This window comes from Pseudophryne corroboree, chromosome 9, assembly GCF_028390025.1.
Source record: "Pseudophryne corroboree isolate aPseCor3 chromosome 9, aPseCor3.hap2, whole genome shotgun sequence".
Taxonomy (NCBI): domain Eukaryota; kingdom Metazoa; phylum Chordata; class Amphibia; order Anura; family Myobatrachidae; genus Pseudophryne; species Pseudophryne corroboree.
Window position 1 is genome coordinate 444,907,339 of NC_086452.1, and position 20,232 is coordinate 444,927,570.

Sequence of the window (20,232 nt, forward strand, 5' to 3'; positions counted from 1 at the left end):
CATACAGACAGACGGGCACCGGCTCACTGTGTGCTTGACCCCCCACATCGGCATACTCAGCAGGGTCTCTCTGGTGCGGAGGAGCGTCACTTTCTGACACACTCCACGCTTCTTAGCTGCAGTTTAGTGAGGCACCTGCCGCTGTGCAGGTTCCATACTGCCTCTGTTATCTCCAGCCCCGGCAACCCCACCGCTAGCTGCAGCGCTGCCACCCGCAGTGGAGTGCGCCCAGCTCATTCACACACTTTAGCTGGCGGGTAGCGCTGCAGAAATCCGAGCTGCTTGCTGGCTCTGACCCACTCCTCCCTCCAGCCGCAGCGTCTCCTGGGAGCTAACCAGTCACTCCCAGTCTCCCCTTACCACAGTGCCCGGAAGCCGTGAGGTCCGCGCCACGTGCATGCTGTGACCCCCTCCTCCCTCCAGCCGCAGCATCTCCTGGGGGCTAACCAGTCATTTCCAGTCTCACCTTACCTCAGTGCCCGGCAGCTGCGCGAGGTCTGCGGTGTGTGACTGAGGAGGGGGGGGGGGGGATGCGGACTGGCAGAGAAAGCAGGACTCCAGCCTGAGAGAGTCAGCCATGCCAAGTCTCCAGCAGCAGCAGATCCCAACAGGTTGGAATGGAACAGCAGCAGCCAGCAGCAGTGACTCCGGTAAGACACATCTGTCTGTCACCACTGTTTTGTCCCTAATACCAATCTCTCCCGTGCCCTGTGTTCTGTCATGTCCCTGGCCTTGCCCTGCCACCCTTATTCTGGCCCTTTCACCCTTATCCTGGCCCTGTCACCCTTATGCTGGCCCTGTTACCCCTATCCTGGCCCTGTCACCCCTGTGCTTGCCCTGTGAACCCTATACTGGCCCCGTCACCCCTGTCCTGGTCCTGCCGCCCCTACCCTGGCCCTGTCACCCCTATCCTGTCCCTATCATTTCTGTCCTGGCCCTGTCACCCCTGTCCTGGCCCCGTCACCCCTGTCCTGGCCCCGTCACCCCTGTCCTGGCCCCGTCACCCCTATCCTGGCACCGTCACCCCTGTCCTGTCCCCGACAACCCTGTACTGACCCTGTCACCCCTGTCCTGGCCCTGTTACTGCATACCCTCCAACTACCTTTTATGGCATGTACAGTACCCGCAGCGCCTCCAGACCTCTCCCCAATGCACCACACCTCCGCACCTTCCCCTCCACCACATGCGGCACTCCACCCCTCCCCCACATGCTGTGCCTCCAGACCCCCTACACCACCCGTGGCTCCCACTCCTCCACCCCTTCACCACCCACAGCACCTCCAGGCCCCTTCCACCATTCACCCCCCTTATACGTCTCCCCCCACACCTGCCCCCCTCCACCCGCAGCATCTGCAGACACCCTCCTCCATCAGCGGTCCCCCCCTCCCCCACCCCTCCCCCACCAATGGCACCCCTGCACCTGCCCCTCCACCACCTGCAGCACCTCCGGACCTCCTTTCCCATCCGCCGCAACACCCGTACCTGCCCCTACCCTACCCATGGTGCCTGCGGTCCCCTACCCAACTCCCGGCACACCCGTCCCTTCCCATCCCACAGCACCTCCGGAACCCTTCACCCATCCACAACATCCCCACACCTGCCCCTCTCCCACCCGTGGCACCCCTGCCCCTCCCCCACCTGCGGTGCCTCCGGACCCCTCCCCCATCTGCATCCCCCACTCCTCTACCCCTCCCCCACGTGCAGCACCTCCCGAACCTTCCCCATCCGGGCCCCACCCCCACTTCTGCCTCCCCTCCACCCGCAGCATCTACAGACACCATCCGCAGTCCCCCCCGCACCCGCTACATTCTGTACATCGTGCCCTGCAGGTGCTGTTCACGCCGTCGCAAGGGGCTGCGCCTCCTTCACCATCGCACGCCCTTTCATTGTGCAATATTTAACCACTAACAAAGGAATGCAGGTAATACTCCATATAATACAAATATTAAACCACAGAAAGGCATGCAAGGGTTAAGGGGAAGTAGCCCCTTGAGACGGTGTGAAGAGCGCCCGTAGGGCGCAATGAAGCACCTAGTTCTTTATTAATTATGGATTTTATCCCCAAGTTCCGGAGTTGCCCATTTGTCCTCCAGAAGAAGTTCCTGCTGCAGCTTCAACTCTCCGACATTTCACCCAAATCTGGAGTCGAGTTCATGCCAATCTTAAGAGAGTTTCCGGTCGCTATAAATTCTTTGCGGATAGGAAGCGACGGGCAGCTCCTCAATATAAGATTGGTGACAAGGTATGGCTCTCTACCCGCAATCTTCGTTTGAAAGTACCTACTATGAAATTTGCCCCAAGGTTCATTGGTCCTTTCTCAGTGCTGCAAGTCTTAAACCCGGTCGTTTGCAAATTGGAGTTGCCTTCCCACCTTCGAATTCCAAACTCCTTCCACGTCTCTCTCCTCCGCCAACTCATTCTGAATCGGTTCCACTCAGCGTCTCCTAGGCCAACTACTATAGTGTCTGAAGCTGGGACAGAATTTGAAATCAAAGCTATTCTTGACTCTCGTTATCTTCATAAAAAACTACAGTACTTGGTAGAGTGGAAAGGTTATGGTCCTGAAGAGAGAAGTTGGATCAATGCTACTGAGGTAATGGCTCCCCGACTGGTTCGGATCTTCCATTCCAGACATCCAACTAAGCCCGGAAAGTGTCCAGGGGCCACTCCTGGAGGAGGGGGTACTGTCACACCTCGCAGGCAGCGGCGGCCGCGCTTGCCTCTGCGGGTGTCCTGGATGGCCTGGCGCCTCTCTCCTCCGGCGGTCTCGGGTGTCCGGCGTCGGGTCGGCGGGTCTCTCCGGCGGCTTCCCGGAGCGAGGGCGCCGCCATGTTGACTGGGTCTAGGTAGGCGGAGCGGGGCTGACGTCATCTGCCCACTCCGCCAATCAGGCAAAGGCGGGAGGTTTAAAGCCAGACGCCGAGCAGAGATCCGGCGCCTGTGTATCATCAATTCTGCCTGTCAGAAACCGTGATCTCCAGAGCTCCCTTGTCCCTGTTACCGCTGTGCTTCCAAGCATATCTGTGTTTCCAGCATCTCAGCGTTCCCGAGCACCTCCGTGCCTCTAAGCGCCCGAGCGCCATCACGCACCTCCGTGACTCCAAGCGCCCGAGCGCCATCACGCACCTCCGTGCGTCCGAGCGCCATCACGCACCTCCGTGTCTCCAAGCGCCCGAGCGCCTCTACGCACCTCTGTGCCTCCCAGCACCTCCGTGCCTCTAAGCGCCCAAGCGCCAACACGCACCTCCGTGCCTCCCAGCACCTCCGTGCCTCCAAGCGCCCGAGCGACATCACGCACCTCCGTGCCTCCAAGCGCCCGAGCGCCACCACGCACCTCTGTGCCTCCAAGCGCCTGAGCGCCATCACGCACCTCCGTGCCTCCAAGCGCCCGAGCGCCTCTACGCACCTCTGTGCCTCCCAGCACCTCCGTGCCTCTAAGCGCCCGAGCGCCAACACGCACCTCCGTGCCTCTAAGCGCCCGAGCGCCAACACGCACCTCCGTGCCTCAGCGCCGGAGCGCCTCTATGCACCTCTGTGCCTCCAGCACCTCAGTGCCTCAGCACCTCAGTACCTCAGCGTCTCTGTGCCTTCAGCACCTCAATATCACCAGCACCTCTGTACCTCAGCACTCAGCACTTTTACAAGTCTTGTTTTCCAGGAGACCTTCAAGCATTCCTCCGTGCTTCCTGCTTACCGTCTTCATCCTGTATGAGGAAGACCTACATCCGGCCATCTCTACTGCGACCCAGTAGCGGTTCCTCTTCCCGGTCACCGGAAGAAGCCCCGAGTCCACAACACCCTCCGACCAGGTCAGTGATAGTATCTTGCAGCTCCATATCACTTCAAGTATCCATATCTGTGCTGCATTGTTGTGAGCAGTATATAGTAGGACAGTACAGTAGGCCATTGCTATTGATATAATAATATTACTTGCATATAATTCCATACATTAAAAAATGGAGAACAAAAATGTGGAGGGTAAATAGGGAAAGATCAAGATCCACTTCCACCTAGTGCTGAAGCTGCTGCCACTAGTCATGGCAGAGACGATGAAATGCCATCAACGTCGTCTGCCAAGGCCGATGCCCAATGTCATAGTAGAGAGCGTGTAAAATCCAAAAAGCAAAAGTTCAGTAAAATGATGACCCAAAAATCGAAATTAAAAACATCTGAGGAGAAGCGTAAACTTGCCAATGTGCCATTTACGACACGGAGTGGCATGGAATGGCTGAGGCCCTGGCCTGCGTTCATGGCTAGTGGTTCAGCTTCACATGAGGATGGAAGCACTCATCCTCCCGCTAGAAAAATGAAAAGAGTTAAGCTGGCAAAAGCACAGAAAAGAACTGGGCGTTCTTCTAAATCACAAATCCCCAAGGAGAGTCTAATTGTGTCGGTTGCGATGCCTGACCTTCCCAACACTGGACGGGAAGAGGTGGCTCCTTCCACCATTAGCACGCCCCCTGGAAGTGCTGGAAGGAGCACCCACAGTCCAGTTCCTGATAGTCAAATTGAAGATGTCACTGTTGAAGTACACCAGGATGAGGATATGGGTGTTGTTGGCGCTGAGGAGGAAATTGACAAGGAGGATTCTGATGGTGAGGTGGTTTGTTTAAGTCAGGCACCCGGGGAGACACCTGTTGTCCATGGGATGAATAAGGCCATTGACATGCCTGGTCAAAATACCAAAAAAATCACCTCTTCGGTGTGGAATTATTTCAACTGAAATGCGGACAACTGGTGTCAAGCCGTGTGTTGCCTTTGTGAAGCTGTAATAATAAGTAGGGGTAAGGACGTTAACCACCTAGGAACATCCTCCCTTATACGTCACCTGGAGCGCATTCATCAGAAGTCATTGACCAGTTCAAAAACTATGGGTGACAGCGGAAGCAGTCCACTGACAACTAAATCCCTTCCTCTTGTAACCAAGCTCCTGCAAACCACACCACCAACTCCCTCAGTGTCAATTTCTTTCTTAGACTGGAAAGCCAATAGTCCTGCAGGCCATGTCACTGGCAAGTCTGACGAGTTCTCTCCTGACTGGGATTCCTCCAATGGATCCTTGAGTGTAACGTCTACTGCTGCTGGCGCTGCTGTTGTTGCTGCTGGGAGTTGATCGTCATCCCAGAGGGGAAGTCGGAAGACCACTTGTACTACTTCCAGTAAGCAATTGACTGTCCAACAGTCCTTTGCGAGGAAGATGAAATATCACAGCAGTCATCCTGTTGCAAAGCGGATAACTCAGGCCTTGGCAGCTGTGTTGGTGTTAGACGTGCGTCCGGTATCCGGCGTTAGTTCACAGGGACTTAGAGAATTTCTTGAGGTAGTGTGTCCCTGGTACCAAATACCATCTAAGTTCCACTTCTCTAGGCAGGCGATACCGAAAATGTACACAGACGTCAGAAAAAGAGTCACCAGTGTCCTAAAAAATGCAGTTGTACCCAATGTCCACTTAACCACGGACATGTGGACAAGTGGAGCAGGGCAGACTCAGGACTATATGACTGTGACAGCCCACTGTGTAGATGTATTGCCTCCCGCAGCAAGAACAGCAGCAGCGGCACCAGTAGCAGCATCTCGCAAACGCCAACTCGTTCCTAGGCAGGCTACGCTTTGTATCACCGCTTTCCATAAGAGCCACACAGCTGACAACCTCCTACGGAAACTGAGGAACATCATCGCAGAATGGCTTACCCCAATTGGAATCTCCTGGGGATTTGTGACATCGGACAACGCCACCAATATTGTGCGTGCATTACATGTGGGCAAATTCCAGCACGTCCCATGTTTTGCACATACATTGAATTTGGTGGTGCAGAATTTTTTCAAAAATGACAGGGGCGTGCAAGAGATGCTGTCGGTGGCCCGAAGAATTGCGGGCCACTTTCGGCATTCAGCCACCGCGTGCCGAAGACTGGAGCACCAGCAAACACTTCTGAACCTGCCCCGCCATCATCTGAAGCAAGAGGTGGCAATGAGGTGGAATTCAACCCTCTATATGCTTCAAAGGATGGAGGAGCAGCAAAAGGCCATTTAAGCCTATACATCTGCCTACGATATAGGCAAAGGAGGGGGAATGCACCTGACTCAGGCGCAGTGGAGAATGATTTCAACATTGTGCAAGGTTCTGCAACCCTTTGAACTTGCCACACATGAAGTCAGTTCAGACACTGCCAGCCTGAGTCAGGTCATTCCAATCATCAGGCTTTTGCAGAAGCAGCTGGAGAGACTGAAGGAGGAGCTAAAACGGAGCGATTCTGCTAGGCATGTGGGACTTGTGGATGGAGCCCTTCATTTGCTTAACCAGGATTCACGGGTGGTCAATCTGTTGAAATCAGAGCACTACATTTTGGCAACCGTGCTCGATCTGCAAGTCTACAGATGTTCAAAGACCTGCTGGTGAGACACTTGTCAAGTCAAGCGGTCGTGACCCGACAACAGCTCCTCCTTCATTTTCTCCCGCCACTGGAGCTGCCAGGAAAAGGATCAGATTTCCAAAACCAACCGCTGGCGGTGATGCAGGGCAGTCAGGAGCGAAAACTGACATCTGGTCCGGACTGTAGGACCTGCCAACGATTACTGACATGTCGTCTACTGTCACTGCATATGATTCTGTCACCATTGAAATAATGGTGGAGGATTATATGAGTGACAGCATCCAAGTAGGCATGTCAGACAGTCCGTACGTATACTGGCAGGAAAAAGAGGCAATTTGGAGGCCCTTGCACAAACTTGCTTTATTTTACCTAAGTTGCCCCCTTCCCCCTCCAGTGTGTACTCCGAAAGAGTGTTTAGTGCAGCCGGTAATCTTGTCAGCGATCGGCGTACGAGGTTACTTCCACAAAATGTGGAGAAGATGATGTTCATCAAAATTAATTATAATCAATTCCTCCGTGGAGACATTCACCAGCAATTGCCTCCAGAAAGTACACAGGGACCTGAGATGGTGGATTCCAGTGGGGACAAATTAATACTCTGTGATTAGGGGGATGTACACAGTGAAAGGGGTGAGGAATCGGAGGATGATGATGAGGTCGACAACTTGCCTCTGTAGAGCCAGTTTGAGCAAGGAGAGATTGATTGCTTCTTTTTTTGGTGGGGGCCCAAACCAACCAGTCATTTCAGCCACAGTCGTGTGGCAGACCCTGTCGCTGAAATGATGGGTTTGTTAAAGTGCGCATGTCCTGTTTATACAACATAAGGGTGGGTGGGAGGGCCCAAGGACAATTCCATCTTGCACCTTTTTTTTATTTATATATCTTTGCATCATGTGATGTTTGGGGCCAATTTTATTAAGTGCCATCCTGTCTGACACTGCAGTGCCACCCCTAGATGGGCCAGGTGTTTGTGCCGCCCACTTGCGTCGCTTAGCTTAGTCAACCAGCGACCTCGGTGCAAATTTTAGGACTAAAAATAATATTGTGAGGTGTGAGGTGTGAGGTGTTCAGAATAGACTGGAAATGAGTGGAAATTATGGTTATTGAGGTTAATAATACTATAGGATCAAAATTACCCCCAAATTCTATGATTTAAGCTGTTTTTGAGGGGTTTTTGAAAAAAAAACACCCGAATCCAAAACACACCCGAATCCGACAAAAAACATTCTTAAGGGAGGTTTTGCCAAAACGCGTTAGAATCCAAAAAACGGCAGCGGAATCCAAAACCAAAACACAAAACCCGAAAAATTTCTGGTGCACATCTCTAGATTGTGGGACAAGAGACTGGAGTTTGCCCATGTGAGAAGTTGAGTGGAATATGGATTGCATGGCTCCCAACTGTCCTGATTTAGGTGGGAGAGTCCACCTTTGGGAGCTCAGTCCCTATGTCCGAATTGGGTCAGAATCAGTGCCGTATCGATAATGAGTGCAGGGTGGGCGCTACACACATGCCCCCTGGTCCAGTAGGGGCCACATAGCACATCCTGCAATCATAAATGATACTTACTTCTCTGGAGTTTGGCGTCGGCGCTGCAGAAAGAAACCATTAGGAAAATGGCACGGACGCCATTTTCCTGGAGATTTGTGCATGTGCTATAAAGAAAATTTTTTGGGGGAGTATGGCATGGGCACCATTTTCCTGGAGACCTGCGCATATGAAGTTGACTCTGGCACAGAGCGAGAGACAACTCCACCACGAGAAAGTATGTTCTGTATGGTATGTTCTGTGATGATTTGTCAATTTGTCGGCAGTTCATTATGTTGACATATCCGTGTAGACATGATAAGCATCGACATGGTAACTGTGGACCGGTTATGCCACACCCATATTGTATAATTACCATGCATATTACATAAGTCTGGTAAGTGAAACTGTTCCAATGCAATATAGAATATGCACTTGCCATGACATAACGCTACACAGAGAGAGGAAAGAAAACAATGGAGAACGTTTTTGCTCTCCTGCAGACAAATCCTTATTTAAACGGCGCTGCTTATCAAATAAGCGATGGGCTGGAAATACACCCTGCTCGGTCCTCGCCCACGCATAACCTTTTTATGTTTCAAATCACACATTTTTCTTGATGGAAATAAAAGTAGCAGTTTGAAGCAAAATGAAGAAAGGATTAAGCCCACTTACATATATATCTTTAGCTGTAAGGACTAAAATGAACTACTTGAAGAACTGCAATGGCTGAGCCTGGTGCTTTACATAATACGACACAGTGTGTTTATGTGATTCTTTATTTCCAGCAGTGCGAGTGTGACTTTCATTCATTGCACAATGCTGCCCCTTCCTGTCAATCAGTACAAGGCTGGTAAGACGGTGCAGTTTATAAGTTTAGCTGTGATAAATAACCCCCTGTATTATTTTAATGCAATCTACTGGATGACCCAGGTTTCACAAAGAACCGGTATGGACTTTGCATCCGGGAGTCCATGGGTCATGGTCCTTTAACTGCTCCCTTTATGTGACCAGCTGGGAAGTGCAGAACAGACTCAGAATCTGGAGAGTGGGAAGTGGAACCAGTGATCTGGGGCACAAGCATAGGGCCAGAAGCTGAGATACTAGCAGTAAGATCAGGGTAACAGGCTCAGGTGCCAAAGTCAGAATAAAAGGCAGGGACAAGTCAAAATAGGTATAAGTGCTGGGGATAGGAAAATGGACCTAATAGTCCGGCAGCTTGCAGCAGTCCAGACTGCGGTGTAAATTATGAATCTGCCAGCTGATTGCCACTTTAAACACCTGAAAATACCAAGCACCCACCACTAGAGGGCGCATTGATTATAGCACAGTTCAGAGAGGATTTATTTGCAAAATGATTGACAGTCATGGAGAGTTTGTGGGCAGCAGCGGGTGGGGGGGGGCTACTAAATCACTGGCGTGTTGTGACTGTATCGGGGGCATATCACTGCCTGCAACTATGATCCCGTATGCAGTCAAAATATCTCCCGTGTCTTAGTTCTGTCGGCCAGTCTGGGCAGCCAATTGGCTCCACAGAAAGTTGATGATTGACTGATGGTTGCGTCTTCCTGCACAAGCGGCAAATCTGAGATTCTTTCTCAATACAAATTCCGGTGGCTGTGACAGTTGCATAATTCCGCAGACCGCTGTGTCCGGTAAAGCAGCTACAATTACTTTTCAGAAGAAGAAATAAAATACAACCTTTATTTGCGCTACCCAAAAAGGCAAATTATGTATAAAGTGTACAATAATAGGGTATTGTTCATAAGTCCACCAATAGTCCGATCTCATGAAATGATGAAATCCTCAGGATGAAAGTTTCTCAGTTCTCAAATTATGGCTTCAAAGATATCTTATTCATAAATCACTATTGTACAAATGGTCACACCATCAAGAGGATTCTGAAGTGGAATGTTGATTATCCAAAGGTACGCACCGTACTCACGTGAAAAACGTGTTGATGATGCTCAAAAAGGTATCTTTCCATACGATTTTTCATGTGGATTGTCCACAGGTCGTCGATGTAAGTTGTCTTTTATATAGATGTTCCTTATAAAAAGCAAAAAGTAAGAAGGACCAATAGTGTAGTATTTTTGGAGCTATATAAAACAGATGGCTAAACAGGGAAAAATGTGGTAACCTCCTCTAAAGGGTGGTGGCTATGTCACTGGCCTAGACTGAGGGTGTTGTGGACTCGGGGATTCTTCCGATGGTTGGGAAGTGGAATCACTACTGAGCCGGAACAGGGGCGGCCTAATATAGGATCTCCTCATACAGGACGCTGGCAGTAAGGTTTGGTGAAATATTGAAGAGCTTTATTGTGGGAAAAGAACAACTTAAAGTCATATATCATAAAGGAACTTATGAGGGAATGTCCAGACCCATTGAAGGGTTTTGTGAGCAATATTAGAGATGCTGGTGACTGAAGGAACTGTGGGTGATGTTTAAAAGTCACTGATAACTTAAAGAACTTGTAAATGGTGGTTAAAGACACAGATGGTTAAAGAACTTGTGAGCGGAGGTTAAGACACTGGTGATTTGAAGAACTTAAGTGCAGAGGTTTAGGACGCTGATGATTTGTTGAAGTTAAGTGCAGTGGTTTAAGACGCTGTTGATTTGTAGAACTTGAGAACGGTGACTGAGACGCTGATGATGTGAAGAACTGAAGTGCAGGGGTTTAAGACGCTGTTGATTTGTAGAACTTGAGAACAGTGACTGAGACGTTGATGATGTAAAGAACTGAAGTGCATGGGTTTAAGACGCTGTTGATTTGTAGAACTTGAGAGCAGTGACTGAGACGCTGATGATGTGAAGAACTTAAGTGCAGGGGTTTAAGACGCTGTTGATTTGTAGAACTTGAGAATGGTGACTGAGACGCTGATGATGTAAAGAACTGAAGTGCAGGGCTTTAAGACGCTGTTGATTTGTAGAACTTGAGAGCGGTGACTGAGACGCTGATGATGTGAAGAACTGAAGTGCAGGGGTTTAAGACGCTGTTGATTTGTAGAACTTGAGAGCGGTGATTTAGGGCCCGCAGCCCACGCTGATTCCTAGGAGCACTGGTGACTGGACCGCAGAGAGACACACTGGCCGCTGAATTCACTGGAACCGGTGCAGCGAACTGGCACCTGGAAATGCCGGAGACATTGGAGTACAACTTCAGAGAACCTTGCCGGGAACAAGAGCGCTGGCATCCACGTCAGGGAAAGACGATACTCAGGCGCTGAGGCTCTGTCCGGCGTCTGACTTTGAATCTCCCGCCACCGCTGGATTGGCGGAGCAGTCTGATGACGTCACCTGCCCCCCGTTCACGTGATGCATGGTGTCATGGCGGCGCCCATGCCCTGGAGAACCGCCGGGAGCCGCGCCAGCCAGACGCCGGAGCCCGTGGCCCACCGAAGGTGGAGGCCGCAACACAGACCAGCAGACACGCAGGGGTAAGCGTGGCGAACGCCGCCTCTGGCGTGTGACAAGCTAGTGTACCGTACTCACGTAGATACGTGCAATTGTCCTCGTGTAAAGGTGTCTTTGTGGGGTGACTAGGTTCTATGTTAGATAATATCAAATGGTAAAGCGTACCCCAACTCACGTTTAGGAGAATGTGGATGTGCCCATAAAGGTTTCTTTGAGGTTCTTCCTCCTTTAAATACCATCTTCAGTGGTCCATACTTCCATTTCTGGTTCCAGAATTTCTGTTGCTGGCCTTGCTAGTAGAAAACGTAGCTGTACATGCCCTGCATCTACAGTATAACGATTTTCGTTACCTGATGCTTTCCGTATTCATGACAGCAAGCACCGGCCGTGTACAGTTAAATCTGTGCAGTCACAGAAGTTTTGCATATCTTCTTGGCCTTTTCTCTCTTCTTCACGACAGATAAAACATTCTTTTTCTTTACAAATTGAATTGGACTCAATGGCTGAATAGCTGGTTACAGTGAGAGATGATGGCAATGACTTTTGCACCATTTCTGAATCAGGCCGTTAGTCCAATGTAAATGACAGACCCGAGAAGGTTAGTGAAGGTTAGTGACACATGGTCAGGGATCGGGCACAAATGCTTGCTGACATTTTAAACTGCCTATTTGCTCATCTTGGCCTAAATTGGATTCCGGACACCTTTAATCTCTGAGCTCTTGGCAGTGAGCAGACATTCATAAAGTTTCTCCTTCTAAAAAGGAATTACTCCTCTGTCCCTTCAAGTATAAAATAAAGGCAGTGCCAGGATATCTATATCAGACATCCAATCAGGTAGAACACAGGTTCTCAAACTCGGTCCTCAGGACCCCACATGGTTCATGTTTTCCAGGTCACCTGTGGATTTTTAAAATGTGACAGTTGGTGATAGGCAGTGCACCTGCCAGGTGATCTGTTAAACCTGACCTGTGTGGGGTCCGGAGGACTGAGCTTGAGAACCACTGAGGTAGAGGTCTGAGTGAGTATAATGTGCATTGTTGGTACTAATTACATATGGACTGAAGTTTAACGTGATACTATTCACGCCCTGTGTTGCCTCCGCCCTCTTGATTAGTTGAGCCGGTCAGCAAATGGTGACTGGTACAGACTGAGATATGCAATGGAAACAATGGCAGGTTCTGCGTCAGAAGACGCCCAGTAAATGAAGAAAGTTTGATAATTCCTATCAGAGTTTCTAGGCTGAACTCCAGCAATCTTCCAGTGCAAATATTTTCTAAAAGCTGGGAGTTGGCTTTTGGGTTCTCCCGCACAGAAATATAATCTTGTTTGATAACAATGGAGGAAAGTCATACCTCGTTCATATCAACATAAGAACACGCCACACTCTCTCAACCCATTCCTTACAAACGAATGGAGCTCTTTTGCCCAGTTTAGGGGCGTATTGGTTGTGTCCTACATTTTACCCCGGAAAGCTATCATTTTTTTTTATCGTCGCATATCAAAGTGATTTTATGGGTAAAGGTATTAAAATTGTCTTGCAGGGACACGGAACGTCCCTTCGAATAAACTAGAAAAACAGTAAGCGCTGTTAATATAATAATTGCTATTAACTTTTATGAATATTTATTCAACTGAACCATTTATGCCAAGCAAATAAAAATAATTTCCAATAAAGAAAATACAATATTAAGTAAAATTATAAATCACAAGCAATTATATCTATATATACTGAGTATTAAAAACAAGTTAGGGTCCCCAATAGACCGAGACTTCACACCAGCTTTTGAGGGGGGGCACGACTTTTAGGGTGAGAGGTGGAAGTTTCTATGGTTTTGTGCCAATACCTAAGTAGCATCTCCAAGACCAACATCCAGATGTTCTCTTCTACCTACCTGAGATAAGGGCACAGACAATGGTCAGAGTGCAGTGGCCATGACAATATCTTACTGACCACCAAGGAGAAATTAGTTGACAAAGGGATTTATTTACTAAGCCTTGGAGAGAGATAAAGTGGACGGCAATAAAGTTCCAGCCAATCAGCTCCTAACTGCTATGTTACAGGCTGTGTTTGAAAAATGAGTAGGAGCACCGGCTGGTACTTTATCTCCGTCCACTTTATCTCTCTCCAAAGCTTAGTACATAGATCCCATAGTACCAACCAACCAGCTCCTAACTGTCATTTTTCAAACCCAACCTGTAACATGGCAGTTAGGAGCTGGTTAGTTGGTAGTTTATCTCCGTCAACTTTATCTCTCTCCAATACTTAGTGCACAGACCCCATAGCCTCACATCAACGGTATGAAAGAGCCTAGTGAATAACACATATGCTATCAGACACACGGGTGGTCTTCAGTATGCCGGCGGTCGGGGCTCCCGGCGACCAGCATACCGGCGCCGGGAGCCCAACAGCCGGCATACCGACACTTATTCTCCCTTGTGGGGGTCCACGACCCCCCTGGAGGGAGAATAAAATAGTGTGGCGCGCGTAGCGTGGCAAGCGCAGCGAGCCCGCAAGGGGCTCATTTGCGCTCGCCACACTGTCTGTAAGCCGGCGGCCGGCCTCCCGGCGCCGGTATGCTGGTCGCCAGGAGGCCGACCGCCGGCAGATCGTAGTGAACCCAGACACACAGCCTACCCCTGCAGGCGAAGAAAAGTTTGTCGAGACATCAATTTCCAACAAATGTATTTTCCTACATGTAAAACACCAATGGATAGGCACGATTTTAAGGGGACTAACTGCTGAAGTCACCCTATGACTAGGAGACATAGTAAGGTCATAGCACAAGATTATATTGATGTTTTGGAAAATGTACACATGGCACCTGAAGAAGGAGAGGACCTATTGCCCCAGCTGTAGGTGACCAAGAGTCACAGGGGAATATAACCAAATACCTCTGCCAGATGGATCATGTACTGGACAAATAATTGTCTCTCTCACTCAAACGCCTCAGTGTTTCAACCCTGGAAGGTAATCTTGTCCATTATTGCTTCTAATTAAGGAACCCTAAAGACATCAGAGACCCTATAGAGCATCTGCCCAAGAGAGTGACCACAGAGGTGGCATAGTCTGATCCACAAAGGGAGTCAGTGACATAACGGGGATATAGAATAGGTTACCCAAGGGTGCTCGGGCGCTTTAGATACGAGATGTTTCACCAAGCAGCAGGCTCTAAAGAAAGGGAAGTCACTCCCGATTATAGTACAAAAAAAAGAAGGGGGTTGAGGCTGCGCTATATTTGATCAATATAACAACAATAGTATTATAATTGATAAAAACACATTTTATTCCTAAAAACAATAATATGTATTTCAATTAAAAAATGAATACATAATAAAAGATGCATGCATATCAGAAACAGATGATTGATAATATATGTTTCATAAAAATAAATAAATGGGATTACCCAATTCGCCAGGATATAAGATTTTAGAATGATAAGGTGGCCGTTCCAAATTTTTCCCCTATAAAGCTAGAGTCCAGCATTAGCAAAGTCTCAGAGATAAGCAATATCCAATGGATAGGCAAGTTACCGTTAGAGGATGGTATGCTCCAGGGTCTTTTGGTAAAGAGCTCCTCATGCAATACGGTTGATGTAGTTCCTTCGTGCAGTTTTGCTATTTGAATTCTCAGAGTTGAAATAGATAGTCTGGACAAGGTTAGGGGATGGTCCGGTCCTCCTTTAGAAAAGTTCCTGGCGGGGGTCCCTTGTACACCTGACGCGTTTCGCTGCAGTCAGCTTGCAGCTGTATCAAAAATATGATAAAGCTGCAAGCTGACTGCAGCGAAACGCGTCAGGTGTACAAGGGACCCCCGCCAGGAACTTTTCTAAAGGAGGACCGGACCATCCCCTAACCTTGTCCAGACTATCTATTTCAACTCTGAGAATTCAAATAGCAAAACTGCATGAAGGAACTACATCAACCGTATTGCATGAGGAGCTCTTTACCAAAAGACCCTGGAGCATACCATCCTCTAACGGTAACTTGTCTATCCATTGGATATTGCTTATCTCTGAGACTTTGCTAATGCTGGACTCTAGCTTTATAGGGGAAAAATTTGGAACGGCCACCTTATCATTCTAAAATCTTATATCCTGGCGAATTGGGTAATCCCATTTATTTGTTTTTATGAAACATATATTATCAATCATCTGTTTCTGATATGCATGCATCTTTTATTATGTATTCATTTTTGAATTGAAATACATATTATTGTTTTTAGGAATAAAATGTGTTTTTATCAATTATAATACTATTGTTGTTATATTGATCAAATATAGCGCAGCCTCAACCCCGCTTTTTTTGTAACATAACGGGGATATAGGCAGGGAGAGTGAGCAGATTGCCTATCGGCTAGCAGCCCAAGTTGAGGCAAAAGAACTTACATAACAGTCCCTCCGGTAGAGAAAAGAGCCGGGGGAGAGTGACACATGACTGCCTATAAAGGGCACATATATGAGGAGGTCTCCATCACCAATCACCAAGAACCTATGAGAAAGGGCCTTTGGTGGAGATGTATGAAAGCTTCTAAATAGTGTACAAGTGGAGAAGTTACACGTCAGCCAATTAGCTTCCAGGTAGCATTTATCAAGTACATTCTATAAAATGATAGGTACTGTAGAAGTTGGTTGCTATGGGCAACTTTTCACTTGTTCACTCTTTAGACAGCTTGATACCTCGTCCCCTTTGTCTGTTGAACTCCGTGATGTGATTGGTTGATCCATCCCTAAGAGTTCTGCCATGCCTTAACGTACAGCCTTATTGGGGGTCATTCTGACCCGATCGCACGCTGCAGTTTATCGCGGCGGTGCGATCGGGTCAGAACTGCGCATGCGCCGGCCGCTAGACGGGCCGCTACGATCGCCTCTGCCTGATTGACAGGCAGAGGCGGACGCTGGGCGGGGGGGAAGGCGGAACGGCGTCGTTCGGCTGTCGTTTCGTGGGCGCGGTCCGGCCAACCAGGCGTGGCCGTCCGAACGGGGGGCGTGCCGCAGCGGCTGCGTGACGTCACACGCAGCTGCTGCGGGCCAGGGAGCGATGAGTAGCTTCCGGCCAGCACACTAAAGCTGCGCTGGCCGGGAGCTACTCTTGAAGTGCAAAGGCATCGCCACTGTGCGATGCCTTTGCACTTCTGCGGGGGGGCGGCACTGACATGCGGGGCGGGATAGCCCTGTGCTGGGCGTCCCCCCGCATGTCATTGTGAATGATCGTAGCTGTGCTAAATTTAGCACAGCTACAATCATCTCGGAATGACCCCCATTGATCCACTTAGGCAGTGGGTCACCGGTATTGAATTCCCCCCCAATTTCACCCTGACGGCCAATGACAGACCCATCGCAGTATTACCAGTTATCTGTATTAGAGACACAGCAAGTGCAGTGAGAAGTCTGAAGGTGTGTGGACTGTGATAGTTGTTACTTATTGATAGACTCAGTTGCATGCAACGGTAATGTACATACTGGGATATTTACTCAATTTACAACGTGCACTGAACTGAACTGTGTACTGTAAATGTCATATGTTCTTGTCATGCAATTATTTACATTCCACTGTGTAATCTACATAGTTGGAACACTTTAGAAATCTCTTTTTCCATGTGTGCCAGGAAATAATAATGTGTTAGAAAATGTATATTTTATTATTTCTATAGCCCTTACCTATAACAAGCACTTCACAGAGAATCAATCAGATCAGTAGAGCTTAAGTTACAACCTATTTTCCCTGCTACACTAAAGGCCCATACACATTAGACGATGTCGCTCTGTGAGCGACATCGTCTAACGTTTCCCCCTCCCGGGCCGGCCGGTCGGCGGCCGCCAGTACGCACTGAGCGATATGACCGCTCATATCGCTTAGTGACGTCACGCCCCCCGCCAGCCCTGCATGAAGGTCGTGGACGACAGTCCACATCCTTCATGCATGCCCTACCGACAGCGACGATCGTTGCCGACCCGCGGGGCCGCGCATCGGTCGTCGCTGGCGGCATACACACTTAACGATATAATGAGCGACGTCGCTCAAGGAGGGGGAAAATGAGCGACGTCGCTCATTATATCGTTAAGTGTGTATGGACCTTAAGACTTACACTAGAACAGTGGTCAGGGAACAGGGGTAAATTACCCCAAATGGGGTAAAAATTAAATTCCTGGGAGTACTGGACGGTCGCGCTGCCGAGACACAGCACCGGCCGGCTCCCTCCTGCCCGCCCTGCGATGTGCTCCTGGCCGCCCTGTGCTGTGTTCCTGGCCGCGATGTGATGTGCTGACGTCACACCGCGCTCCCTCACGCCCGCCTGTCCTGCGCTGTCCTCCCGCCCGCGGCCCACCAACCCACACACAGAACTTGAAGTGTTATGTGGCTGACCGCTGATGGAGTTCTGCAGGATCAGACAGTGGCCCACATAACAGTGGGAAATCCCCACTGACATTACTGAGGTGAGGATGTGACCATCTGTCTCCTAAAAGTCGTGTCCCCCCCTTCCCCCCTCATCCATCTTTCTTACATTCATTCTGGTGTTTTGGGGAGTAAGTGTTAATTAACCCATTCATTGCCAAAATATGATTGCCAAAAAAAAAAAGAATAATAATAATAGTATATATATATATGTATATATATATACAGTATTTCAGAAATGCCAGTGGTAACCAGTATATATACACAATAATATATTATTTCCTTCCTTTCAAATCAAGGGGGTAACGTCGGCGTATCTAAAAATATTTTGGGGTAAAAGGTAAAAAAGTTCCCTGACCCGTGCACTAGAAGCTAAGTAGCCCAGCAATATGACTTTAAAGTGTAGGAGGAAAACTGAGTGCCAGGAGGAAATCCACACATGCACAGCGGGTATGTACAAACCCCACACAGATAGGGCCCTGGTATTATCTAACCAATGACCTCAGTGCTGTAAGGCAGCCATGCTGACCACTGCACCACAATGCTGATTTAAATTAGTTAATTTAACAAGATGGAAGCAAGTGGAGTTTCCATTTAAAAAAGAAATATCAATATCTGTGAATAAAACTCAACCGTTATGTTCTCAGACTATGATATTAGACAAATGTTCCATGCATTGCTATAAGACACAATGGGATATATTGTTACTGACAAAAAAAAACAAAAAACTGGTTTGTTATTTGGGTTGCTATTGACTTACTTGGCCCAGCTTTATGATATATATAGAGAATAACTGTAACATTGAAAAGTCAATTTTCTACTTGCAAAAATATATCCATATATATGCATCATAAAAAAATAACAACAGCATTATACTGCAACTTCAGACTCTTGACCCAAGAACTGTGGAGTTTGGACCAGCGGTGCAAGTATGCGGGTACGGGTGGGTACGGCGTACCCTTAAGAATTTCGCCGTGGGTACGCCGTACCCACACTGACGGGCCGACGCTTGCTACCGCTGATGTGAGGGGAGGAGAGCGCAGCCTGCACCTCTCCTGCCCCTCAGTGTCTTCGTTAAATCAGCGCCGCCCGTGAGCCAATCAGAGCTCGCGGAGCTTTGATTGGCTCACGGATCGGCGCTGAATATTGAACTCACCCGCCGGAGACTGATGGGAAGGAAAGGCGCAGGCTGCGCTCTCCTCCCCTCACACAAGACAGCAGCAGCGGTGAGCAGGGGAAGGGAAGGGGGGAAGGGGGGGGGGGATTCTGCTGCTGCTTCACGAATACCTGGCACTGTGGGGGGCAATGTATACCTGGCACTGTGTGGGCAATGTATACCTGGCACTGTGGGGGGCAATGTATACCTGGCACTGTAGGGGGCAATGTATACCTGGCACTGTGGGGGGCAATGTATACCTGGCACTGTGGGGGCAATGTATACCTGGCACTGTGGGGGGCAATGTATACCTGGCACTGTGGGGGGCAATGTATATCTGGCACTGTTGTGGGCAATGTATATCTGGCACTGTGGGGGGCAATGTATATCTGGCACTGTTGTGGGCAATGTATACCTGGCACTGTGGGGGGCAACGTGTATCTGGCACTGTGGGGCATTCGTGTATCTGGCACTGTGGGGCAACGTGTATCTGGCACTGTGGGGCAACGTGTATCTGGCACTGTGGGGGTCATATGTGTATCACGCCCACATTTTCATTGGCCACGCCCCATATGGCATTTGGCCACACCTATTTTTTGGCGCACGCACACAGTACCTGTAAGACATTTTTTCTACTTGCACCACTGGTTTGGACATGGAGTCACGCCAGCGCTAATATGCCAATAGCAGTTTCTGCCTTCCGCAGATACCTGCGCCGGAATGTGCAAGCCCTGATATGCCCACTGTATGCTGCCCTGCACACAGTAGCACCACCGGTGGGTCTCTAGACAGTCCACCATCGGTGCATCATTGCATCCAGCAGTGACACCTGCACCTGCCGACAGCAGGCGAGGTGACTCCATATGAACATGGCCTCTGGGGAAGCAGCTGTGCATCTGAGAATGCAGCCGCCTGCAGACAAACCCATTACACGCTCACGACACAGGTTTTGGCCACCTCCCAGACACCATCCATACTTTGCCTCACCATATCAGATGCCAGCTCTTCCATATGGAATAGCAATGCCCATCTGGCACTTCTGACGAATCCCAGAAGGACCAACGTTCTGATGGGCTGGGCTGGCTGAGTAGCTCCGCCTCCCAGCACTCTGCTTGACCTTCCGACACACTGAAACACGGGGCAAGCCACGAGGCTACCCCCCATGAACCGTGGCTATGCCCTCTCTGTCGGGCCCGTGCGACCGATACTATGCCAGGGCTATTTTACAGCCCTAGTCCGTCCCTGACTGTGTATGGACTAAATATATAACATTCGCCGTATGCATACTATTAGAATAGTTGATCCACATCTAGTTTTAGGGATTATGGAGTTTATTAATTAAGGATTGCTAAATTTGCTAATCACAATCC

General features: G+C 49.2%; 1 protein-coding gene across 1 annotated transcript in view; it reads left to right on the forward strand.

The window, feature by feature from the left end:
• Window positions 1–602: 602 nt before the first annotated feature.
• The window catches only part of NCKIPSD (NCK interacting protein with SH3 domain), a 297,008-nt gene continuing 277,378 nt past the window's right edge, over window positions 603–20,232 (forward strand). The window contains exon 1 of the mRNA XM_063941150.1: window positions 603–650. Coding sequence (XP_063797220.1) covers window positions 618–650 — 33 coding nt within the window. The 5' untranslated portion in view covers window positions 603–617. The remainder of the gene's footprint in view (window positions 651–20,232) is intronic.